Below are 27,740 nucleotides of genomic sequence, written 5' to 3'. Positions count from 1 at the left end.
ACCGGAAGCAGTGTGTGTGTGTACACGCGCGCGCGTGTATGTGAGCTTACGCTGAATCCGACTGAAAAGTGGATTAATAAATATCCTTCTCTGCATCTAAAACGTTGTCCTGCCGTCCTCTGTGCTCCACCCACACTTGATTCGCGCTACTATATATTTTTTTTACATACACATCTTTAAAAATGAGAAGTGCTGCTTTGTTTACTGTTCAGGCTGCAAGTGGCCATGTTGATTTGACATTACATGATTGGTATTTAGCACACACTCCTATCCAGAGCAGCCTGGGGAGCAGTTAAGGGTTAGGTGCTTTGCTCAAGGGCATTTCAGCCATTCCTGCCGGTCCAGGGAATCAAACCAGTGACCTTTTGGTCCCAAAGCTGCTTCGTTAATCTTTCGGCCATGGCTTGCACCACACGGACCCCTTCCTGGTTGAGGAGACCATCCCGAGTTTCCAAGTAAAAATTTCCTAGTAGGATAATTCATAGCCCAGTCCCCGCTGTCCAGACGCGTGAAGCCATCTGGCCACCATAGTACCATGCGCACTGTCTGTATTTGGTTTGTGTGTGTGTTTTAAAGCGTTGTAGCCGATCAAATTTGCCCCAAGAAAATATTTCCTGACTTTTTATTTCCCTTCATTACCACCTCTTATTTTCTCAACTTTACCCACATTCCTTACACATCTTTATAGCACTCCCCTTCATTCTTATTGTTTTTCCTTTTCCAGTTCAGTCTCTGATCATTTTTTGAATGGCTCTTTTGTACTACTACAATTTTTACGGAGATTATTTCAGTTTTTCTCCAACACAGTGCATCTTTCGTATACTTCTTCCTTTTTATTTTGGACAGTTGTTGAAACAAGATTATTTTCTCATGTTATTTGCCATTTTCACTTCATTCTCAGTCGTCATGTCTTAACAGTATTTATTGGTCACAATCAGAGGTGGACAGTAACAAAGTACATTTACTTGAGTACTGTACTTAAAGGAGATACGCAGAACCATGGCCTCACTTTTTGTTTATAAATGCCTTGAGACCTCAAGAATGGTATAGGAATAGTTTTAAGCGTTAACAATAAATCTAATATAGTAATTTTTATGACTAAAGTGATTTATATAGGTAGCGGTCTGAGTGAATGACCTTGACATCTGTGACGTCACCGCAGGAAGTCCATCAGTCTCATCGCCATTTCCGCTATACTAAAACACAGAGCTGACTGCAAGTTTGAGCTTCCATATCGCTATGCCACGTAGATGTGTTGCTGGCGGGTGCAGCAACATGACAGAAGGTGGATTTACGTTGCATTCATGGCCCAAGAATGTTCAAACTGCAAAGATTTGGACACATTTTGCAAGAGGTTGTTCATGGGCTCATTGGGCGCCTACAAAGTGGTCTCTCCTCTGCACATTTTACTGATGACTCGTACGAGACCTCTGATCTGTTGAGGAGCGCTGGCTATAAGCCCGTACTGAAAGAGGGTGCAGTACCAACAATTAAAGGAAAACAAGAAAAGGAAAGCAAGTTCAGTTGCACCAGTCCTCCCGGAGTGTGAGATGAGCAGTAAATGGCAGAGTACTCAGTATGGAGAAAATGGAGAATGAGTGGACCAGCCGTCCGACTTCTCCGCTGGATATGCTTGCCTCAGCAGCAATATCTCACCCTTACGTGGAAGAAGCGAATGAACGAAGAACTGAAAGTCAGATTGTTTCAAAACAAATCAGCCACAAGGTCGGCCTTCAAGAAGCAAGAACACAGATGGGTAGGATGCGTCTCATTTGGATACATCACAAAAAAAACAAAAACAAACAAACAAAAAAAACCCACACTTGTCCTTTACCTGCATTTAGATTAATACATGTAACTTGTATTGTGTATTTACGTTACCGGTATATGATTATTTAATTTGCTTCAGAATGCGATTGTCTCAGTTCATCTTTTACGTTTTATCAGTGAAAATGCATGCATGCATGTACATGTATGTTGCATAAGTTATAGCACCTATCCTGTTTTAATGAGAGTCAACCCACAATCAGTGAAGTCAAATCAGTCGTAGTTGAGCAAGTCGGTAACGGTATTCCTTACTTTCACCATAAATTTTTATTTATATGACTTTGGTCTACAGCTATAAAAGGCCTCAGCCTTAAAACTGGTTACTGCTGTGACGTCATGCACTCAGGGCTGGCTGGCTCAGCGGGGAAGCTTGAATGCAAACTTTGCGGTTGGTTTTAACTCTCAAATATATTTTTTTTATTCCCATTTATGCAGCATACAAGAGTCAAGGATGGAGATACTATCCACTCAGAAATGTATTTAAAAATAAAGGTTCTGCACATCTCCTTTAAGTGCACTTTGAGTATCTGTATTTGAGTATTTTTTTTGGCAACTTATGACTAACTTCACTACATTTGAAAGACAAATATCATACTTTTTACTCCACTACATTTCTATCAAGGTCCTCGCTACTAGTCACTATGAAGCAGCTTTGAAATTGGATTTTTCTTTTCTTTTCTAAAACGTGACTGGTTTTTTCGCAAGGGACACAGAGCCGATCAGTAAATCACTAGGGTCAGTCACGTCCATAGACTGTATAAAATCAAGATCAATGATTTCTCAGCAGCATTATTTAACACGATCAGTTGATGGCAGAATGGAAAGAGGCGGTTCTTCTGGGGAATGCACACACCCGTGGCTTTACCTGGAACCCATGTTTCAGTTTTCTGAAAGGAATAAAAAGTTTTGTTTGCCTAAAATGGAGCACGTCACAGCCTACAAAAACATGCCATCCAACCTGTGGAAGCATATTGAGGTATGTGAACGTTTTATTCCAAGAGAAAGCTTGCAGTGAAGTTGTCTGTGCTTTTAGAGCTAGCGAGAACATTACAAACATAGCTATGCAGTCTGGTTAGTCAAATGACTTTCTATGGATTTGCCTGCCAAGTTGCCATCGCTTTGTCCACGGCCAACATTAACACATAGCTAGTTAACTTGGACACCATTAGTTAGCATGTAAAAACGGAGCTATGCTAACATGAATAACGTTAACTTATCTGAAGTGCTTTCAGAAATACGTGTTTTAGCATAATCTTGCAAAATAAACAAAATGTAGAAATCTCTCTTCTAGTATCGTTCACTACCCAATATGATTTTGAGTTTGAAAAGATTTTGCTAGCATGTCAGGTGGAGTTTCACTGACTAGCTAGCTTAATGTTAAACCACCATGATTCCACAGGCAGATTCATATGTACGCGCGCGCACGCACGCGACCTGTGAGATGGACAGTATTGTACTAGTCAGTCACAACAAATTGCTGGCATTTTTTGTTTTGATGTCAGATGATGGTCTTGCATTTTTTTGGTCTTGCTTAAAGCAGTGTTGCTGTTGGGCAGTTATTAAGCTCGAGGTGTGGACCTGGGTTTTAAGCAGGTTGGATTGCCCTTTTTATTTTCTGAGCAAGCTGCATTTACAGCTACTCCACTGTCTTCCTGATTAACATCCACATACATGTGTGCACAGACTGCCAGAGCTGGGTCAGAACACTACCATGCTGCTTTGTGGGGGTGCAGAGGAGTATTACAAATTAAAAAAAAAAAAAAAGGCTCTTTTTCAGTTCAGTCGTGTTTCATTTTGTAATGTTCTACCAGGTGTTTTTTCTACAGGTTCTACAAGCGAGTCAGTAAATCCAGTCGGTTGCTTCAGAGCCATTAGGTTTTGTAAGCGCTGTGGCAATAATACAACGATGCACTGACAAAATAAACAAACAAACAAACAAACAAATAAATAAATACTTTTAATACTCAAGTATTTTTAAAAGCAAGTACTTCAGTACTTTAACTTCAGTAATCATTTGTCTGTACAACATTCACTTGTATCGGAGTAACATTTGACCAGTGGGATCTGTACTTTGACTTAAGTAATGAAGTCGGGTACTTTGCCCACCTCTGCACATAAATCAATCCTGAAGTTCAATAACATATTATTCCTCAGTGCTCACACCATCATCTCACATCTCATTTTCTTGAACATACATTGGCTTTTTATACTATTGAATTGTTATATTGATCTTATTGTTTGCTATATTTATAAATAGATATTGCCTGGTGTTATTTTAGGTTTTCTTGAAATGTGTGTCAATGTTTTGGAAATGATTTGTATGAAAATTTTTTTTAGAATAATTTTTTGTTTTAATTATGCAGTAAACTGTAAATGTAGGACTCGTTTCATTTTATTATATGATTGAGTATATAATATTTGTAACTATAGCTACGGATTGGTATCAATCTGTTTCTAAATAATTAATTTGTAATATCTACATGTATCTCTGTTCCATCCATTATTTGCATGATTAGTTTCATTCCATTTTTTTTTCCCCCCATTCTATGCAGTTCATTTTTTTTTATTGCTGGCCGGGAACAGTATATGAGGGCTCACATGCCTCCGGGCAACAGGAAATGACATTACTTTTGTGGACCCTGACCCACATGCTGTCTCCATCTCTTACCCCTTTTCCACCAAATCAGTTCCAGGGCTGGTTCGGGGCCAGTGCTGGTGCTGGTTCACAACTCGTTCAACTTGTGAGCCAGCTGAGAACCAGTTTGCTTTTCCATAGCTCGCGGTGCTAAGGGAAGCCACGTCATTACGTCGCTGTATACATCAGTTACGTCGTTGTATACGTCAGTTACGTCGATACGTTTGCATAAACCTTGGCACGAATATCGAAGCAAAAACAACACGGAAGAAGCAGCAGCAACAACAATAATGGATGACTTCGCGTTTGTACAGCTGCTGCTTCTCGTCGCTTAAAAATGGCGACCTTTCGCGGTCTTGCGATTGTTGTTGGTCTTAACAACTCTGCCCCCCCTCACTGATGCAAGTGGTTCTTTCCTCTGGCCCAGCAGAGAGTTGGTGCTAGCCTGGAACCGGTTTTTCTGGCCCCAGAGCCAGTTCTTTGTCAGTGGAAACAGAAAACCCGGTTCCAAACTAAGCACTGGCCCCGAACCAGCCCTGGGAACTGCTTTGGTGGAAAAGGGGCATCTGTGGAAACCAGAATTGTTCTGTCATGTTGTACACTGTTTCCTTCTCAGTTATGCATGTATTATCGATGTATTTTCTATTTGGTCAAATTAATAATAATAATAATAATAATAATAGCAGTGGGCGGCACGGTGGTGTAGTGGTTAGCGCTGTCGCCGCACAGTGAGAAGGTCCGGGTTCAAGCCCCGTGGCCGGCGAGGGCCTTTCTGTGCGGAGTTTGCATGTTCTCCCCGTGTCCGCGTGGGTTTCCTCCGGGTGCTCCGGTTTCCCCCACAGTCCAAAGACATGCAGGTTAGGTTAACTGGTGACTCTAAATTGAGCGTAGGTGTGAATGTGAGTGTGAATGGTTGTCTGTGTCTATGCGTCAGCCCTGTGATGACCTAGCGACTTGTCCAGGGTGTACCCCGCCTTTCGCCCGTAGTCAGCTGGGATAGGCTCCAGCTTGCCCAAGACCCTGTAGAACAGGATAAAGCGGCTAGAGATGATGAGATGAGATCACATATTTATTCATTTCATTGGTCTTGTCTTTCTGATTCTGAATGACTGCACTAGTGTGTGTGTGTGTGTGTGTGTGTGTGTGTGTGTGTGCGCGCGCGCGCGCGCGTGTGAGAGAGAGAGAGTGACTCCTGTATAGGCTATACATCATTACTATATATGCGTGACGATCATCGACCGTGAAACAGAATGCCCACCGTGCTTTGATTTTGTCATAGTGCAGGCTGCATGTCTTACACCTCGCCTTGACCGCGAAATCGTCTTCAAAGTTGAAGTCATAATTGTCTAGTAGGTCATCGCCCCACACCTGTAAACCGCGCCGCAATATTCTTTTCGTTTTTTCAACGGATTTTGAGGTGTTTGGCTGACTATCACTTGAGCTGGAGTACGCCATCTTATTCTTGACAACAAAAGCCACCTGGCGAGTACTCGGCGGACTAGATGCAAGCGACACCAAGCGAGTGAAAACACACTTTGCACATGCGCAGAATGTTTGTTTATCGAAACCGAAATCGTTTGTGGAATTTGTGTGTGGAAGTGATTACTTTGATATTTTACGATAAAATTACGATATTTCTTGAATATTTTGCGCAAATCTGTTGAGATTCGCCTGGGGAACAATTCACGCGAATCCTCACGCGAATCGATTTGCGCCAATATTCTAGCCCTGTTTAAAATGTACTGAATACTGTACATGATTAAAAAAACCCCACAAAAATCAAACATTCACACCCTCACACACACACGGACACACACACACACGTACGTCCAGTTTTGTGTAGCTTCCTATGCAGAGATTTGGCCGGACCGATCCGATCCGTGTGGTAATATGGCGGTCAGATGGCGTCACTCTGACGAGCCATTGAGCTTTCCAGGTATTTTACGTAGAGATCAGTAGTCAGTGTGTTAACATGACATGTTACATTAGCTTTAGTCAAATGCAGCATTGTACAAAAGTTGTATGTAGAGCAACAAGCAATTAGGACCCATCAGTCTCCTCTTCTCAAACATCCAACTAGAGTGAACCATGTTCAGAAGTGAGGAATGATTTGCTTTTGGCCAGGATGAGCACGGACACGTGCTCATGTTCGGATATGCTAAAGAGCCACAAGCAAATCAGATATTAGGAATGAGAATGGCGCGGGACAGAAAGAACATCTCATTCTTATTCACGTCACAGGAACAATGCACTCAGAGGTTGGGCGGAAGAAAAAAAAAACGACACAAGAAACTGTTTCTTGTGTCATCACTCTTTACAGAGCGCCATCATGCTCTAATGGGTGACATGAAGGAATAAGGCCAAATAAAAAAAAAAAGTGTTTCCGGTAACCCGACCGATCGAGAATTTCCGCGTCGAAATTGCCGACCATAAAGTTTTTATTACAAATTTCCCTCGATATTTTAGTGTAAGTGGCGTTAGTTTGTCATAATTTTTTGTTTCAACGCATTCAAGTTGTGAAAGAAACGATAAAAAGTAAAATGTTTCGCCACTTCTATCAGCCCTCCTGCATAAACTGAGCTGAGCCGCCATTTTGAATCCTCATTCAAGGCTGTAATGCAAATTGCTTCCTTTTCAGTATACAAGTGCACTTCCATGGCAGGGAAAAACACTACATTTTGCCGCCTATGTAGTCCCCTATTTATACAAATAGGAATCATTCAGGATTCAGCCATGTTTTTGCTCGACCCAAGTTCTACAGTAGGCTAGGCCGTCTGCTTTTAATGGAAGTAGCCGAGCCTAGGACGTTATTTTCACGTTATTTCTTGATAAGGTGTTTTCACGTTATTACATGAAAATATCATGAAATATCGCTTCCGTAGATCATAACTCGAACTCTCGCAATATTTTTTTATTCGTTTAAAGATTTAAAACACTTATTTTATTATGATGTGTGGTATAAAGGATTCTGTGCCAAAATACTATTTTGTAAGATGTTTACTTGTGTTAATTTTTTTGAACAAAATAAAAAAAAAAATTATTTCCTACCTACCGACCTTATTTTAGTATTTCATGTTACCGGAAACACACTAATTTTTTTTTTTTTGGCCTAATGTAATTCAGCCAGAATCACAAGGAAAAAGGGCTGTTCTCTGGTTAAAAGCACATTAAAAAAAATAAATTAAATAAAAGAAGCAATTCCCCCAAGTGAAAAGGCTCCAGTTGAGAATGAACCATAGGTCAGTTTATGGAAGCTGTACGACAGCGTCTACCACTTCACAAGACAGCACAAAGGCATAATACAAACCATAAATAGTAGAGAGTTAGTGCTGAGATTGGAGAACGTCACTGCTGATAACCATGGGGAATTTCAGTCACGCTAAACGTTCTTACTAAAACCGGACTACAAAGTCCCCAAGGTATCTGAAGATCTCTTCCAACGCTAAACAACTCCCAAGCATGGCCCGGGTGGACGAGCTCACCTTACAACTGACTTTTGCAAAATAAATCTTTTTATTTAATTCATTTGTTTAAACATGACACTTTCCAACTGGTTTAATGCTGTGGTGCGCTACTCTTTTACAAATCCCATCACCCGCTGCACTACCCACACAGTCCACCTGATGGAAGGAGCGATTTTAATTAGGCATACAGTACCAGTCAAGAGTTTGGACAAACCTACTCATATTTTAGATTCTTCAAAGTAGCCCCGTTTACACTACTGTTCAAAAGTTTGGGGTCACCCAGATAATTTTGTGTTTTCCATGAAAAGTCACACTTTTATTTACCACCACAAGTTGTAAAATGAATAGAAAATATAGTCAAGATATTTTTCTGGCCATTTTGAGCATTTAATCGACCCCACAAATGTGATGCTCCAGAAACTCAATCTGCTCAAAGGAAGGTCAGTTTTATAGCTTCTCTAAAGAGCTCAACTGTTTTCAGCTGTGCTAACATGATTGTACAAGGGTTTTCTAATCATCCATTAGCCTTCTGAGGCAATGAGCAAACACATTGTACCATTAGAACACTGGAGTGAGAGTTGCTGGAAATGGGCCTCTATAGAGAGCGTGCACGTGACGTCACGTGATATTTGTTTATCTGCCATCTTGGACGGCATGGCCGCGCATAGAACTTAGACGAACCCGTTCTAATTATCAAGTGTGTGGGAGTAGATCTTTCGAGAATGGTTATATCTTGTTCAGCATTTGGTTGGACCAATAGACAGGGCCAAAAGGAGGGCCTGTCATTTTATAGATTCCCCGCAGACGAGGAGAGACGCGCAAAATAAAATATGTATACAAATGCATAACTTGTTTATAAAGTTCTTCCTATCAGATTGTGTAAAGTACTGAAAAAGAATATGCATGTTATTTTAGGCACATAGAGGTGCAAGAAAATATTTTTTTAATTTGTTTGAATATAGAAGCTGGACATATCTGTGACCCCAATACATTTATATCTGATATTGATTAATAATTCTGCACAGATAAAGATAGCGGTGATTTGTGATTTTTTTTTCAGACAAAAACATACATATTTACAACCCTGTCATTATCTGGAACTGAGTTTAGATTTCGAACATTATGATAAAATGTCCTGCATAGTCTCTTTATGATAAACCAGGGATGCAAATGGCACGCCTTTTGGCGGATGCCGCCTTTTTCATGGCTGAATCGTGCAGATCCGATTTTTTTTTTTTTTAGGGGGGTGTTGGAGTGTCTGAATAATTTCATCAGAGTAAATTCTGTATTAAAATTACTAAATAAGCAAATGCCATTACAGTCCATGAAACATGAAGTATGAGAAGAAAACAGTAAATCAGAAAGCTGCGCACGTTTTCGCGGAAGCTGCGCAGCTTTCTGATTTACTGTTTTCTTCTCATACTTCCTATGTTTCATTATAACGTCTTAATGCCACTTATCATACTTCCTATGTTTATAAACGTCTTAATGCCACTTACCCGTGAGGTTATCAAGTAGACCTTCTTCTTCGGAACCTTCCAGAGGTATAGTTGGGATACCCATCCCGCAACAAAATATTTAGAAGCTTCCAGGCTCTTGTAAGCTTTGAGGGCTTTGCCAGTGTAACACGATTCACGATTAACAAGAGAATTGTAAATGTCGTGGTAGGCCAGATCGGGCAAATCGCCGGCACCGCAGCTCCGAATTTCCCTGAACAAGGATTGCGGCAAGTTGTACGGATCTGCAATCCCCAACCTGGAACACTTTTCCATGTAATGCTGCCTCACGTCACCTTCAAGATGTTGAACAAACTTAGAGACAAGTTATCGCGCCATGTAGATGGGGTATTTTCCGAATTTTCTTGGGGATTACTCCCTGGATCCATTACGCTCATGCAAGGTAAACAATCCTGAAGCTGTCCAATATGGCAGAGTAACACTGACGGGTCACGTGACTGCACATCCTCTATACACCGATGTAGATATTGCACCAAAAACTAGACATTTAGTAGAATTTAGCTAGAATAGTCATTTACCACATTAGCAATGTATAGAGTGGATTTCTGATTAGTTTAAAGTGATCTTCATTGAAAAGAACAGTGCTTTTCTTTCAAAAATAAGGAAATTTCAAAGTGACCCCAAACTTTTGAACGGTAGTGTACTTTGATGATGCTTTGCACACTGTTGGCATTATCTATGTTTTCAGCAATTATCTAGGCTGAAAACATATCTGTTTCGTCAAGCCTTTTGTTAATGGTGTTTATGAGGTAAAGGTGTAGATCTGGAGGGTCCTCAGACAGAGTGTTTTGGTAAACTGGGATGTATGGATGCCGTCAGTCCCCCACTCGCTTGGTCACTTGAGTTTGTTGACTGTGTTGTTGGCTGCTTTATGTCCCGGGGCTCCCTCATGCCTGTGTTACCTTCTGACTCTCCCCTTTTAGTTATGCTGTCATAGTTAGTTTTTCCGGAGTCCCTGCTTGTACTCAGCACAAAATGTATACTGTACCTACTTATTCAGGTGACATTGGGCATACCTAACAACCTGTGCCTTCTTTCTCTTCTCCCCCCCCCCAAAAAAAATCTGTCCCTCTGAGTTACATGTCAATCCTGGGATCGAGGTGCTGACCTCTTCTGCTCCTCGGACCTGCCTGATCCATCCCGATGCCCTATGTCTGGTTGGAGTCTTATCACATCGCTCCTGTGGAGGACGGCCCCATATGGACAGTTGAAAGGTCACACTTGGAAGACGCTCTGGACACTTACAGTAATGCTTTTGTGGCTGAGGACTACAGTTGGCTTGCTAACTTTGGGACTGCAGTTGTTATGAACAGTTTTGCACTCAAGTTTCCATTAATGAAGAGTTATAACATCAACAAAACTGACTTCATGTTAAAATTGTTATAGTCATGTTGTCTATTGTCATCCAGGTGAGGATGGGTTCCCCTCAAGGTTTCTTCGTGTCATTTGGGGGAGTTTTTCCTTGCCACCGTCGCCACGGGCTTGCTTATTGGGGATAGATTAGGGATAAAATTGGCTCATGTCTTGGGTCATTCAGATTCTGTAAAGCTGCTTTGGGACAATGTCTGTCTATTGTTAAAAGTGCTATACAAACAAACTTGACTTGACTTATCTTAACCAGCTTCATGAGGGAGTCACTTGGAACGCTTTTCAATTAACAGGTGCCTCGTCAAAAGTTAGTGTAATTTCTTGCCTTCTTAATGTGTTTGGTCTCAAACAGTAAATTTAAAAAGACAGTAAATAGCCCTATTCCACAACTGTAGACCATATTAAGTCAAGAAGCACTCAACTAAGTAAAGAGAAACAACATCCATGATTACTTTAAGACAAAGTGTCTTAATTAATAAAAAAAATAAATATAATTGCATAAGGGGCCGGCATGGTGGTGTAGTGGTTAGCGCTGTCGCCTCACAGTAAGAAGGTCCTGGGTTCGAGCCCCGGGGCCGGCGAGGGCCTTTCTGTGTGGAGTTTGCATGTTCTCCCCGTGTCCGTGTGGGTTTCCTCCGGGTGCTCCGGTTTCCCCCACAGTCCAAAGACATGCAGGTTAGGTTAACTGGTGACTCTAAATTGACCGTAGGTGCGAATGTGAGTGTGAATGGTTGTGTGTGTCTATGTGTCAGCCCTGTGATGACCTGGCGACTTGTCCAGGGTGTAACCCGCCTTTCGCCCGTAGTCAGCTGGGATAGACTCCAGCTTGCCTGCGACCCTGTAGAAGGATAAAGCGGCTACAGATAATGAGATGAGATAATTGCATAAGAAGGCATGTGGGCGGCATGGTGGTGTAGTGGTTAGCACTGTCGCCTCACAGCAAGAAGGTCCGGGTTCGAGCCCCGTGGCCGGCGAGGGCCTTTCTGTGCGGAGTTTGCATGTTCTCCCCGTGTCCGCGTGGGTTTCCTCCGGGTGCTCCGGTTTCCCCCACAGCCCAAAGACATGCAGGTTAGGTTAACTGGTGACTCTAAATTGACCGTAGGTGTGAATGAGTGTGTGAATGGTTGTCTGTGTCTATGTGTCAGCCCTGTGATGACCTGGCGACTTGTCCAGGGTGTACCCCGCCTTTCACCCGTAGTCAGCTGGGATAGGCTCCAGCTTGCCTGCGACCCTGTAGAAGGATAAAGCGGATAGAGATGATGAGATGAGAAGAAGGCATGTCTAAACTTTTGACTGGTACTGTATTAAATAGCTTGAACAGATGCCAGAAAATATTTCCAGAAATCAGGATTAAAAACGTCACCAACATTATCCAAAGTCTGTCTGCGGGTTTTTTTTTTTTAAATAATCAAGAGTGCAAATAAGATGCTTCATCACCAGAGATGATATCAGGAGAGAATAAAGACCATAGGCACACATTTACTGCTCACAAGGATTCAAGGGGTACTGACTCATTCCATAATGCTCTAATCAGCTTAATTAATTAGCTTTGTAATATTATGTTAGCTGCCACTTACCAGGCGCATTAATTGGATTTCAGGACAAAGACAATATCAGAGCTTATATTTTCCTGTGAACTAGCTAATGAATTTATGACCCGTCCATCCCTGCATGCATGATGGACATGTCTGAAATGGTAGAGTTTCACACTTAGGGCATGGGGGAGTTGGAAAGTGTGTGTGTGCACGTGCGCGCGTGTGTACGCATGCGCATCAGATAGAAGAAATAGTACATGGCACAGTAAAAGGTAACCTATATACGCAATTAACTCCAAGTCTACATACACATGTTGTATAAAAGGAAGCAGCTTCATGATGGCATTAACATACCAATAATAAAACATGGACCATTTCACATGCTCTCCACGTCCATGTGGGTTTCCTCCAAAAAAATATGACTGACCGTTGACTCAAAATCGTCCATCGTGTAAATGAGGGTGTGTAAAGGCCAATTTATGCTGACAACCCAGTCCTCGCAGACGGTGTCGCAGACAGTGTCTGCGTAGCCCCCCCACCTTCGCAGACGCTCTGCATGCACCTCCCAAAAATTGTGACCACCGCAGAAGCCTCGCAGACAGCGCCGCAGACAAGAGGGCTCTGATTGGTCCACTCTACATCCGCTGTACACGCACTTCCGCTTCCCTACTTTCCCGGTTTGGTTTGTTTTCACGACCGCCATTTTTAAAAACACGAGCGAAGATGGAGCAGCACGAAGAGCGGTTGATTGAGGAAGTACGTACATCTATACGACTCCAGTTCTAGTCATTATAAAAATAAAAAAAAAAAGTTCTAGTCATTATAAGTAACTGGAGGATAAACACTCCACTAACCACACCCACCAACTACTCCTAGCGACTTCACGCCCCCTTGCGTTGTGCCGGTGAATAACATCGCGCACGCCTATTACTCCCCGCTCAACGATAAATTACAACTGTCTGCGAAAAGCTATCTGCGAAAGCCTTGTCGCAAGAGCATGCAGAGGCCTTAAGGTGCTCTGCGATGATCCAGTATACTGTTCAGAGTGTATTCCAATCTCACACCCAGTGATCCACGTTAATAAGAGAATGAATGACAGTGACTAGTCCTATTATCCGCAACATTGTTCATTTTTTTAAGCATCTGGATATGACTGAGGAAAATCATGAGGATTGCTAATATTGTAATGTAATAGATTTTAATATCAGGTGTTTAAATATTTACTACACCACCTGAAAGTGTTAAAATAAATCACCACCAGTACTGTAGTAACTAGAGATTGCACCAATCCAATACCTGGTACCAGTAATTTTTTAGGGTATTTTAAGCCTTTATTGGGCACATGTACTTTAAAAAAAATGGTGTATCAGAAGATTTAAAAAAAGGCCAAGACTGGAATTGGACTTGGACAAGAAATGTAGTTTGGGAACCAGAGATGCTGACAGGTTTGTTTATTTATTTGGATCATTTTTATTATATTTACACTTTATGTTTCATTATAGTTGCCATGTAAGTGAACTGTGTGTGAAAGGAGTTTCACTTGTAATGATTCAGCCATAAAGGGGGGGGGGGGGGGGGGGGGGGGGAATTAAAGCTGGGTTTTAGTGTGTGTGTGTGTGTGGGGGGGGGGGGGGGGGGGTAAGCCCACACCCAGCCACATTTTTAAGGACCCATATTATATTATAAATAACTTTCAGGGCTTGTACATATACATTTAGGTACCTGGAGTGCCTACCCACCCACAAACTCAAATACGACAGTCAGTTTCTTTTGCGCTGCCCATTTCAGAAAACATGTGCTTCAATAAACAGTTCAGATTTGACTCCCCTTTCTATGTCACAAGTGGAGCTCATTAGAATAACACCATCCCCTCATCGGAGTATCATTACCTCCACTTGTGGCTTGAGAACTGCCTTTATAAATAAATATTCATGAGGAAAGTGCTCCCTGATTGGTGGGCAGAAGAGGGAGTTTTGGATGAGCAGTGGCTTATCATTTAAAAGGGACAGGCGCTCAAATCGGCCATTTTGAACAGGGCCGTTTAGACAAGGAGAGAAGGAAGCTGTGGTGACGTATCCTTGTTGTATTTTGACCAAAGCATGTCACAGCCATTTTAAGAAGACCTCATGGAACTGTGTCAACATGTTCCCTTTAAACATTTGAGGTAATACTTTTAAGAGCTTTTTTTTTAATTTTTAAAAAGGTTATACAACAAGGACATATTAGCTGTTACATCTATGAGCTCGGGCGGCACGGTGGTGTAGTGGTTAGCGCTGTCGCCTCACAGCAAGAAGGTCCTGGGTTCGAGCCCCGGGGCCGGCGAGGGCCTTTCTGTGTGGAGTTTGCATGTTCTCCCCGTGTCCGCGTGGGTTTCCTCCGGGTGCTCCGGTTTCCCCCACAGTCCAAAGACATGCAGGTTAGGTTAACTGGTGACTCTAAATTGAGCGTAGGTGTGAATGTGAGTGTGAATGGTTGTCTGTGTCTATGTGTCAGCCCTGTGATGACCTGGCGACTTGTCCAGGGTGTACCCTGCCTTTCGCCCGTAGTCAGCTGGGATAGGCTCCAGCTTGCCTGCGACCCTGTAGAAGGATAAAGCGGCTAGAGATAATGAGATGAGAGAGGAGATCTATGAGCTCCCACTCTCCAAGGTTGAAAACCTGGAGAGACTGGTTAGTTCATTTGCAAAAAAAAAAAAAAAAACCCTCTAGAAATGCACTTAGAGCGCAGACCTCCACCAAGAATCCTTTAAAAAAAATCCAGGATCCAGAAGGTGATCTGGATTACCGCCAAAATTTAATGGATTGTTACTTGTGCCCAGTCACACCTCTGGAAAAAATTTCAGAGCAATCCGTTCATAACTTTTTCCGTAATGTTGCTAACAGACAAACCAACAAAGAAACCAATGCTACCAAAAACATAACCTCCTTGGCGGAGGTTTAAAAAAATAAAAAAAATAAAACACCTTGGTCTCCCCAGCACAGGTCTGTATAGGAAAGGTATTCTTGAACTTCCAGCGTCCAGTCTAACAGAGGAATACAAATGCTCCAAAGTTGGGCTGGAAATGACACTGAGAATCCCACAATCCATGTGTCCCCCAAACAGCTCCCATTCTGGCAACTGGAAGTACGGTAAGTGGACCCCATCACTAGCTATACAGCAGGCAAAGTCATCCCTTAAGCATCAGGACATTGTTGGTCACGTGCAGCAAGTGAGAGGAGGCCTTGGACTTGGAGAGAGCAATCTATCCTGGCACAAAGCAAGACCATCACAGCGCTGACGCCTTGTAGTTGAGGAGGTATGCCACCAAGAACAAGCAATGAGGTGTGCAAAGTCCACTTCTTAAGCAAAGGGGGGCAGTGGATGCGATGGGCAGAGGGTTGAGAAAAGAAAAGTCTCTTGGAGGGATCTGTGGAACATGGAAACACATGAAACCAGCTTTGTCATACGAGCCACCTATGATGTCCTGCCATCTCCAATCAACCTCAACCAGTGGTACGGAGAGGACAGTGCCCCCTCGGTCACTCTCCAGCCAACCTGAAGCACATACTGGTGGGCTGCAAAACAAAGCCGTTACACCTGGCAACACAACCAGGTTCTGAAGTGCCTTGCATCAACACTGGAGACCAGGCAGACATCCATCAATACCCTACCTCCTCCTTCATCAGCCCATCACTCATCTGGGACAGAATGTCAGTGCAGGAGTGAAGCATGACAAACCCCATACATCCAAGCCACACATCAGCTGGCTAGGTGGGGCGCGAGACTGGACGCCATCGGTGGACTTGAACCAGCGACTCTGCTTCCCAGCCGAGATCGCCGCAACAAACCTCAGACCAGACCTCATGCTTTGGTCCTCCTCACTTCGCTCTGTTTACATAACAGAGCTGACTGTGCCCTGGGAGGATGCTGTGGAGGAGGCATACGAGTGCAAAAGCTTGAAGTATGCTGAGCTGGCAGCCGATGCTGAGCAACATGGCTGGAAGGCTAGGGTCTGTCCAGTCGAGGTCAGCTGCAGAGGTTTTATTGGCAAGTCAACCACCAGGCCGCTTAAGGACATCGGAGTCAGAGGTCAAGCCCAGCGGCAAGCTATCAAAGCCCTTTCCAGGGCTGCTGAACTGGCCAGTCGGCAGCTCTGGATGAAGAGGAGACATCACCTGGGCCCCCAAATAACAGCCGCTCCATTAGGGTGAATAGTGAGAGTTAAGGCACACCTGGGACGCTAGATGTCACCGATGAGCCCTCCGGAGGGGTTGTGGGCCTATCATCGAAACACCAAAGAAGGAGGGTGTCCACCTGATGACCCAAATGAAGCTTTATTCCTCCACATTCCACCCAAATACCATTAGGGCACCCACCTGGAGACCCTCAGTCTGCATGCCCATCCCCACCAGCGTTGGCTCAGGTAGACGCACTCTGCAAGGGATTGTACCAACTAGTCCTAAAATAGAACATCATACCTGTCTCATGCAAACATCCCCCTTTTAAATGAGGTCAAGTCCCAATTTCTGGGAGTGATCACAGGACACATGAATGATTATGTAACAATCTGTGAGGTTTGTTGGTCTTGTGGGAAACATGAAAATATTACAACACTCTCAATTTAAGGGTTTTTGACAAGTGCAACACAAAAACCTTAAACTAGCTTCTTTATATAAAAAAAAAAAAAAAAAAAAAGAGCTGGCACAGAGCTCGTGTAGACATGCGAGACTGTTTCAAGACTGTCCACAGTGGAACACCAAATACAATGGGGCAGCCATGGCCTGAGGCTGGGCTGAAGTGCCCTTGAGCAAGGCACCTAACCCCCAACTGCTCCCTGGGCACTGTAGCATAGCTGCTCACCGCTCTGGGTATGTGTGTGCTCACTTGTGTGTTCACTGCTTCAGATGGGTTAAATGCAGAGAGAATTTCTCTGTGCTTGGGTGTACACTACCGTTCAAAAGTTTGGGGTCACCCAGACAATTTTGTGTTTTCCATGAAAAGTCACACTTTTATTTCCCACCATAAGTTGTAAAATGAATAGAAAATATAGTCGAGACATTTTTCTGGCCATTTTGAGCATTTAATCGACCCCACAAATGTGATGCTCCAGAAACTCAATCTGCTCAAAGGAAGGTCAGTTTTATAGCTTCTCTAAAGAGCTCAACTGTTTTCAGCTGTGCTAACATGATTGTACAAGGGTTTTCTAATCATCCATTAGCCTTCTGAGGCAATGAGCAAACACATTGTACCATTAGAACACTGGAGTGAGAGTTGCTGGAAATGGGCCTCTATACACCTATGGAGATATTGCACCAAAAACCAGACATTTGCAGCTAGAATAGTCATTTACCACATTAGCAATGTATAGAGTGGATTTCTGATTAGTTTAAAGTGATCTTCATTGAAAAGAACAGTGCTTTTCTTTCAAAAATAAGGACATTTCAGAGTGACCCCAAACTTTTGAACGGTAGGTAGTGTACATGTGACAAAGGCTTCTTCTTGACACATTCCTTTTCAGTTTTTGCAGGTAATATACAGTACTGTGCAAAACTCTCCAGTACATGTAAAGAAATGCTGTAGACCAAAAATGGCTTAAAAATAATGAAATGTTTCAACATTTAAAAAAAAAAAAGTCTCTGGTACAATGAGTGCAGTTTTATAAGGAAATGAGCTGTAGGTTTTACTGAGCATCTTGCAGAACCGGCCACAGTTCTTCTGGACACTTTGTCACACTTGCTTCTTAATTTTGCAACAAAACCCAGCAGCCTTCATCCTGTTTTCTTTTTTTATCTGAAAAGTTGTCTCTTATGTCATATGCTGCTCAGATACAACCATTTTTTCCCTGCAACATTTAATTTTGTGCTGGAAAACGAACGTTTGGAACTCTAAAATAGAGTCGATAATGTATAAAATAGAAATCTAGAACAAAGTTTATATGAAAGAAAAAAAATTAGAGTGCCTAAGACTTGCACAGTACTGTACATTTCTTAACTAGATAGAACTCGAAGTCAACGGCGTCAATGGGGATGCCTCCGCCCGGTAGACTACACGCCTTAAGTTGTGATTTGGGGATGGACATTTGACCTCACAGTAATCGTGATCTGGTGAAATTACTTGTATCAGCCTTGGAGACATTGTGTTCACAAGGTTTTCGGACAGACATTTGACCTTACAGTGACCTTGCCCTTAGATTTTGAGATCAAAAGGTCTAATCAGTTCATGTTTGTCCCAAAGCACACAAATGGTGAAAGTTTGGTGAAATTCCTTTCATTAGCCTTTGAGATATCGCGTTCACAAGGTTTCGGGACGGATGCACGGACGCACGCACAGACAGACGGACAACCCGAAAACATAATGCCTCCTGCACCTTACGGTGGCGGAGGCATAAAAACCATGTGCACTCAACGGGTGGCACGGTGGTGTAGTGGTTAGCGCTGTCGCCTCACAGCAAGAAGGTCCGGGTTCGAGCCCCGTGGCCGACGAGGGCCTTTCTGTGCGGAGTTTGCATGTTCTCCCGGTTTCCTCCGGGTGCTCCGGTTTCCCCCACAGTCCAAAGACATGCAGGTTAGGTTAACTGGTGACTCTAAATTGAGCGTAGGTGTGAATATGAGTGTGAATGGTTGTCTGTGTCTATGTGTCAGCCCTGTGATGACCTGGCGACTTGTCCAGGGTGTACCCCACCTTTCGCCTGTAGTCAGCTGGGATAGGCTACAGCTTGCCTGCGACCCTGTAGAACAGGATAAAGCGGCTAGAGATAATGAGATGAGAATGAGATGTGCACTCAACCTTTACCTACTGTGGACTACTGTAATACTTCACATTATTGATTTATTAACTGCGGTATCCTGGTCACTGGTGAAATGGACATGGAGCCAACCCTGGGAAAGTTGGACGCAAAGTAGGAACACACTCTAGATGGGGCACACACTCATTCACAAATAGGGGCAAATTATCATCGTCTCTCAACCCAAGAGCCTGGAAGAAAACAAGGTGAACATGTGAAACTCTGCACAGGCTGTAAGCCGAGCTCAGGATCAAACTGAGCACAGCAACGCTATCTGCTACAGCATCGTGTGGTCCTGCTCATGTTCTAACTCTAATCACTCAGCCTGACAGACAGTCAGGGGAAAAACTCTGAACCTTTTCTCATCTTTCTTTGAAAATTTTGCTCAACCTGATTTTGCTGTGCGTTTTGGACTGATGTCTTGCTGCAGGATATTTTTGACTTTTACCTTACAAGAACAAACAGTTATTTTTAAATAGAAATATTTTTCATTTCCACCCAGAACCAAGGTCGTCAGACTTTTGCACTCAACTCTGAATGGGTCTACAACGTATACAGTTTAATGCAATGTGGAATGTATTAAAACCCACTTGGGTTTTGCACACACTAACCTGTAATTACAAAGTGATGAAAAGTAGATTGATTTTTGTAAATGTATTTAAAAAAAAATCAAAAATCAATCAAAACCTGAAAAAGGTGAACCTTCAGCAGAAAAGCATCTCAGATTGGTTTGCACCAACAGGAAGTCTATAGTAACTCATATAATCACTCTTTACAACCATGGTGAACAGAAAAGCATCAAACCTTGAGGTGAATGCACTACAAAGGCAGAAGACCACATCCGGTTCAACTCCAGTTCGAGGAGTCTATTCCCATGATAGCCTCAGATTCCAGTTCATGGCTGATAGGAGTAGAACTTGATGTGGTTTCTGCCTTTGTATGCATATTTTTATGGCAACCAATTAAACTTGAGCAAATTTGGAGTGGAGTTTCATGTGGGGGCCAGGGGGACATGTCATCTCCTGATGACTCTTGTTTTATGACTTCTACGTATATTATCGAGTCAGTGTCGAGTCGAGTCACAGAAACATGCTAGATTTCCAAACATTAGTTTTCAAGCACAACATTAAATGTTACAGAAGAATGTTTGTATCTCAGTAAAGAAAAAAAAAATTAGCATATTAATTTAAGAGATCACATTTCAGACAAAAAAAAAAAAAACCTCACCCATAAGAAGCAAAGTGTCCAGAAGAACTGTGGCTGGTTCTGCAAGATGCTCAGTAAAACCTACAGCTCATTTCCTTATAAAACTGCAGGCAGACATGGGGAGAACATGCAAATTCTTCACAGAAAGACCCCCTCGTCAGCCATAAGGTTCAAACCCAAAACCCCGCTGTGAAGCAACCATGCTAACCACTGAATCGCCAAACAATCTACCGGAGACTTTTTTTTTTTAAAAGCAGAGGCTCATCACACCAAATATTAACTTCGTGTCGTTTATTACTGTTTACTGCTCTTTACAGTATTTTTTTTAAATATGTAGAGAATTTCTCTATTTTTAAACGCATCTTTGCTCTACAGCATTTCTTTGCACAGTACTATATATATATAAATACATACAGTGCCAGTCAAAAGTTCGGACACACCTAATTCAGTGGTTTGTTTTTCTCCTTTATTTTTATTAATAAAAGACATTCCAGGTCTTAAAGTAATGATGGATGTCGTGTCTCTTTACTTGAGCGGTTCTTGACACTATGGATTATTACAGTTGTGGAATAGGGCTATTTACTGTGTGTTCATTACTGTCCACCTCTGGTAAATAATAAAGTACATTTGAGTACTGTACTTAAGTACACTTTGAGCATCTGTACTTTTTTTTGTGGAAACTTCTGGCGTTAACTTCACTACATTTGAAAGACATATCTTTTACTCCAATACATCTCTATCAAGGTCCTCGTTACTATGAAGCAGTTTTGAAAGTGGATGTTTTTTCTTTTCTTAAACGTGATTGATTTTTTTTTTTTGCAGGTGACACTGAGACAGACTATCAGTAATCACTAGGGTCACGTCACATCCATAAACTGTATGAAATCAAGTTCAATGATTTCTCAGGGCAGAATGGAAAGAGGTGATTCTTCTAGGGAATGCACGCACTCATGGCTATAGCTAGAACCAGTGTTTCAGTTTTCTGAAAGGATTAAATATTTGTTTCGTTTTAAACATTTGCTTTGTTTGCCGAAAACGAACCACATCACGGCCTCCAAAAACTTGCCGTCTGACCTGTGGAAGCATATTCACTGCAAAAACTAGCCATCCTAATATAAGGAAAAACATAATAAATTTGAGAACATTTCGACTATAATCAAGTGAAATCTGCCAGTGCAGTAAGATAATTACACTTGGTAAGACATCTTAGAATAAGTTGGTTGCAATCTAGAACTAGGTTTAATAATCTCAAAATTGGTGTCTTGTTTTCTTCTAATAAGAAATGCTAGATCGTTTCAACTATTTTCAAGATATTTTCACTTGCTAAGATATCATTTTTTGCAGTGTTGAGGTATGTAAATGTTTTATCCCAAGAGAAAGCTTGCAATGACGTCATCTGTGCTTTTAGAGCTAGCGATAACGTTGCAATAGCTATGCAGTCTGGTTAGTCAAATGACTTTCTACGGATTTGCCCACCAAGTTACCATCGCCTTGTCCACGGCTAACGTTAACACATAGCTAGTTAACTTGGACGCCATTAGTTAGCATGTAAAAATGGAGTTACGCTAACATGAATAATGTTAACTTATCTGAAGTGCTTTCAGAAATATATGTTTTAGCATAATCTTGCCAAATAAACAGAATGTCGAACTCTCTTTTCTAGTAACATTAGCTACCCAATATGATTTCGAGTTTGAAAAGAGTTTGCTAGCATGTCAGGTGGAGTTTCACTGACTAGCTAGCTTAACGCTAAACCACCATGATGGCACAGCATGCGTTCATCTTGTGAATTCACAAAATAATCCAGTTGGTTGCTTCAGAGGCATGAGGTATTATAAGCGTTGGGTCAATAATATAACAAAGTGTTAACAGAAAATGTACTTTTAATACTTCAGTATTTTTAAAAGCAAGTACTTCAGTACTTTAACTTTAGTAAAAATTTGACTGGACAACTTTCACTTGTATCGGAGTAACATTTGACCAGTGGGATCTGTACTTTGACTTAAGTAATGAAGTTGGGTACTTTGTCCACCTCTGTTATTTACTGTTTGAGCTCAAACACATTAAGAAGGCAAGAAATTGCACTAATTAACTTTTGACGAGGCACCTGTTAATTGAAAAGCATCCCAGGTGACTACCTCATGAAGCTAGTCTGCGACGTGTGCAAAGCATCATCCAGGCAAATGGTGGCTACTTTGAAGCATGTAAAATATCAAACATTGTTTATTTACCACATAATTCCATATGTTATTTCATAGTTGCGATGTCTTTAGTATTGTTTGATAATGTAGAAAAGTTTAAAAAAAAAAAAAACCCACACATGAAAAAAATGAATGTCGTGTAAGCCAAAGTGTAATGGTTAGAAGCTTTTTACTTTAGGGCCAAAAGGTTGCAGGTTTGATTCCCTGGACCAACATGAATGGTTGAAGTGTGCTTGAGCAAGGAACCTAACCCCAACTTCTCCAGATGAGCGCGTCTGCTAAATGCCTACTAAAGTGTGTCTCAACTTTTGACTGGTACTGTAATATATGTTGTGTGTATGTTGGTGTTCTTCCCCCTCCCCCCAAATCTGTCCCTCTGAGTTTCAAGTCAATCCTGGGATCGAGATGCTGACCTCTTCTGCTCCTCAGACCTACTTGATCCATCCTGATGCCCTACATCTGGTTGGAGTCTCATCACATCGCTCCTGTGGAGGACGGCCCCATATGGACAGTTGAAAGGTCACACTTGGAAGACGCTCTGGACACTTACAGTAATGCTTTTGTGGCTGAGGACTACAGTTGGCTTGCTAACTTCGGGACTACAGTTGTTATGAACAGTTTTGCACTCAAGTTCCCATTAATGAAGAGTTTATAACATCAACAAAACAGACTTCATGTTAAAACTGTTAAGGGGGGGGGCGTCATGGCTCAGGTGGATAAGGCGCCATACCATAAATCCAGGGACCCGGGTTCGATTCCGACCCGAGGTCATTTTCCGATCCCTCCAGTCTCTCTCTCCCACTCATTTCCTGTCTCTACACTGTCCTATCCAATAAAGGTGAAAAAAAGCCCAAAAAAATCTGTTAAAGGGCATATTCTGGACCAATTTCTTTTTTTTTTTAATATGAAAGTACACTATATTGCCAAAAGTATTTGCTCACCCATCCAAATTATCGGAATCAGGTGTTCCAATCACTTCCATGGCCACAGGTGTATAAAGTCAAGCACCTAGGCATGCAGACTGTTTTTACAGTTTGGAGCTGGCCCCTTCCTCTTCCAACATGACTGTGCACCAGTGCACAAAGCAAGGTCTATAAAGACATGGATGACAGAGTCTGGTGTGGATGAACTTGACTGGCCTGCACAGAGTCCTGACCTCAACCCGATAGAACACCTTTGGTATGAATTAGAGCAGAGACTGAGAGCCAGGCCTTCTCGTCCAACATCAGTGTGTGACCTCACAAATGCGCTTCTGGAAGAATGGTCAAAAATTCCCATAAACACACTCCTAAACCTTGTGGACAGCCTTCCCAGAAGAGTTGAAGCTGTTCTGGCTGCAAAGGGTGGACCGACGTCATATTGAACCCTATGGATTAGGAATGGGATGTCACTTAAGCTCATATGTGAGTCAAGGCAGGTGAGCGAATACTTTTGGCAATATAGTGTATGTCCCTTTACACACTCATCCAGAAGGGTAATTTTGCACAAGGCCATCTGTCTACAGCAGAAAAAAATAAAACACGTCTGGAAAAATCCCAAGGGAGTCTGGAGCCAGATTCATGATGTTATCTGCGGAAGCGCGAGCAGGCTGCGGGAGCTTTGCACGGTTTCAGTGCACAGCCTGTGTAGACCAAGCGCTCCCATTTCTCTCTCATTGTCCGGTCTTTTGGGAAACGATGAGTACTAATCCCATCAAGATTGGTGTTGCTACACCCTCCTACGATACATCTGTTAACCTCATTCTCATCTCATTATCTTTAGCCGCTTTATCCTGTTCTGCAGGCAAGCTGGAGCCTATCCCAGCTGACTACGGGCGAAAGGCGGGGTACACCCTGGACAAGTCACCAGGTCATCACAGGGCCGACACATAGACACAGACAACCATTCACACTCACACCTACGCTCAATTTAGAGTCACCAGTTAACCTAACCTGCATGTCTTTGGACTGTGGGGGAAACCGGAGCACCCGGAGGAAACCCACGCGGACAACATGCAAACTCTGCACAGAAAGGCCCTCGCCGGCCACGGGGCTCGAACCCGGACCTTCTTGCTGTGAGGCGACAGCGCTAACCACTACACCACCGTGCCACCCACAACTGTTAACCATTTTAATAATTACACGATAACGTTGAAGAAATTTGCAGAAAACCACCAGGTCGTTTTCTCATAAACAAACCAGCGCTGACGTAGGATTCAGAGAGAGGCGTCCCGCACGCGACGTCATGAAAATCAATGTTTCCCGGGAAATTCAAACGCCAAGTTTTTTTCAGAGGCGGACCAATTTGCCTCAAATGGCTTGATTTCAACTGAATTTTTCTGGTATTGCGCAAGGTAAAAAAATGGCAGAGAATGCAGAATGTTACAGATATTTGACCAAAGTTTAATATAAAATAGGAGAATTACATTGATCTTGCTCCTGAATTTACCCGTGATATGCACTTTGTTATAGTCATGTTGTTTGTTGTTGTTGTCCAGGTGAGGATGGGTTCCCTTTTAGGTCTGGTTCTTCTTGAGGTTTCTTCCTTGTGTCGTCCTTGCCACCGTCACCAAGGGCTTGTTTATTGGGGATAGATTAGGGATAAAACTGGCTCATATCTTGGGTCATTCAGATTCTGTAAAGCTGCTTTGGGACAATGTCTATTGTTAAAAGCGCTATACAAACAAATAAGGGGCAGCACGGTGGTGTAGTGGTTAGCGCTGTCGCCTCACAGCAAGAAGGTCCGGGTTCGAGCCCCGTGGCCGGCGAGGGCCTTTCTGTGCGGAGTTTGCATGTTCTCCCCGTGTCCGCGTGGGTTTCCTCCGGGTGCTCCGGTTTCCCCCACAGTCCAAAGACATGCAGGTTAGGTTAACTGGTGACTCTGAGGCTACGTTTACATTACGTCGAATCAGCGGATCATCAGATTAACGTTCTTAAAACGATTCGCGTTGACACTAAAACCGTTAGCCGTGCACACAGCAACACCAATGCACGGATACGCTCGGCTCCGCAGGCATCCTGCGCTCCAAATCACTCCGCCCTGAACAGCGAGTGCCCTCTGGAGGGTGCGCACTCCGGCCCTGCGCAGCTCACACAGCACGCGAGTGAAGTGCACAAGCTGTGATTCGGGACTGAGCCGCTGTGTGTGAGATCCCAGCGCAGATCACTTAGTACTTGCAAGTGGAAGGATGGCAAGCCTAAAGACAATCATAACTACACAATGGGCAGTATTTGCATCAGTATTTGCAGTATTTTCATACTTTTATACTCTTTAATGAAAGGTGATACAAGGCGGAAGTCCGCGCCGTTTTTCAGCAGTCACGTCACATGACCAACGCCAGCGAATCAGGAAGGTGGATGTCACAGTGACGTTGTCCAATGAGGACGCCAGCTAGAGCTCAGCACAGTGGATTCACGTATCTCAATGTTTACACAGCACCAGACCAGATACGATCTAGATTGAATACGTGGACGCTGGCGGATTCCCGTTTCCCGGCTTTTCCAGGTGGTTTAATGTAAACGGACAGTGCATCCGCGAAGAAAACGAGACAGATACGGTCTAATGTAAACGTAGCCTAAATTGAGCGTAGGTGTGAATGTGAGTGCGAATGGTTGTCTGTGTCTATGTGTCAGCCCTGTGATGACCTGGCGACTTGTCCAGGGTGTACCCCGCCTTTCACCCGTAGTCAGCTGGGAGAGACTCCAGCTTGCCTGCGACCCTGTAGAAGGATAAAGCGGCTACAGATAATGAGATGAGACAAACAAACAAAAACAAACAAACTTGACTTCTAGTCGTTGAATCGGTGTGTGACAGTCAGTCTGAGCAGTGACAGGCTCTCAGGCCCTTCATTTACCTGACTGACCACACACACGTACACCTCTGAACACCTGAATATCTGCTCTAAACCCTTGGAAACGACTTAACAAGGCCGTAAAAGAGCAAGCTGTCAACTCATAACCAGCCTGGGATGTGGCCACTTGGTGCCTGTTGTCTGTAAACAAACACCCTTTGCACTGCAGTTTAATAATGGGTTGTATAAACACTGACTGCACTTATAGTTGGGGTTAAATGTTAGAGAATTAACACCAGTCGCCCTCGGTGCTCTGTCACAGAGTTCCTGCTGCTGGATCAGTCCACATTCACCATGACTGCAGGCTCACAGAGGAAAACTCACCCACGCCATTACACACACTTAAGCACACACTTACTTACACACACACTTACGCACTGCCTGAGCTCAGTGTTATCACACAGACATGTTTCTCCTACCTGAGGACTATCCTGCAGTGCTTCCTCCAGCAATAATTTGTGTACAGCCGGCATCTTGCTGAAGACGGATGGTGCTTTAATTATTTAGGATGTAGGACTCTGTTCCCCAGAATGCACTGCGCGACTGGGTAAGAAAGGGGCGGGGCTTATCACTCTGGGCGGTGCTTATAAACATGCCTCCGTGATCCTTTATTATTATTATTATTATTATTAAGTTGTTTGAATAATATTTAGAAAGAAACTCGTGGATGTTATCAACATGTTCACTTGGAATGATGTCAGAGTGCATGTGAACTGTATGTTACGGGGGAAATAAACCCCACCCCTTCTTTTAGTCATTTCTGATAAACCTTATCTGACAGCGCCTCATAGTGGACGACTAAAGGCTGACTTCAGGCTGAATGACCCAGCATTTACAGTGGCATGCAAAAGTTTGGGCACCCTTACTGAAAATGTCTGTTACTGTGAAGAGCAAGGCAAGGCAAGTTTATTTATATAGCACATTTCATACACAGTGGCAGTTCAGTGTGCTTTACAGAAGTAAAAGCAGAACAGTAAACAATAGAAAATAAAATTACATAAAATAATTCATCTCATCTCATGCCACTTTATCCTTCTACAGGGTCACAGGCAAGCTGGAGCCTATCCCAGCTGACTACGGGCGAAAGGCAGGGTACACCCTGGACAAGTCGCCAGGTCATCACAGGGCTGACATATAGACACAGACAACCATTCACACTCACATTCACACCTACGGTCAATTTAGAGTCACCAGTTAACCTAACCTGCATGTCTTTGGACTGTGGGGGAAACCGGAGCACCCGGAGGAAACCCACGCGGACACGGGGAGAACATGCAAACTCCGCACAGAAAGGCCCTCGCCAGCCCCGGGGCTCGAACCCATGACCTTCTTGCTGTGAGGCGACAGCACTAACCACTACACCACCGTGCCGCCCACATAAAATAATTGGGGAAG

At 43.1% G+C, this 27,740-nt stretch overlaps 1 protein-coding gene across 1 annotated transcript in view; it reads right to left on the bottom strand.

The window, feature by feature from the left end:
• appl2 (adaptor protein, phosphotyrosine interaction, PH domain and leucine zipper containing 2) overlaps window positions 1–26,873 on the bottom strand; it is a 109,213-nt gene extending 82,340 nt beyond the window's left edge. Inside the window, exon 1 of the mRNA XM_060914418.1 lies at window positions 26,765–26,873. Coding sequence (XP_060770401.1) covers window positions 26,765–26,818 — 54 coding nt within the window. The 5' untranslated portion in view covers window positions 26,819–26,873. The remainder of the gene's footprint in view (window positions 1–26,764) is intronic.
• Between the last annotated feature and the right edge of the window lie 867 nt (window positions 26,874–27,740).

This window comes from Neoarius graeffei, chromosome 2 (assembly GCF_027579695.1).
Source record: "Neoarius graeffei isolate fNeoGra1 chromosome 2, fNeoGra1.pri, whole genome shotgun sequence".
Taxonomy (NCBI): Eukaryota; Metazoa; Chordata; class Actinopteri; order Siluriformes; family Ariidae; genus Neoarius; species Neoarius graeffei.
This window is presented reverse-complemented; position numbering and strand designations above follow the sequence as displayed.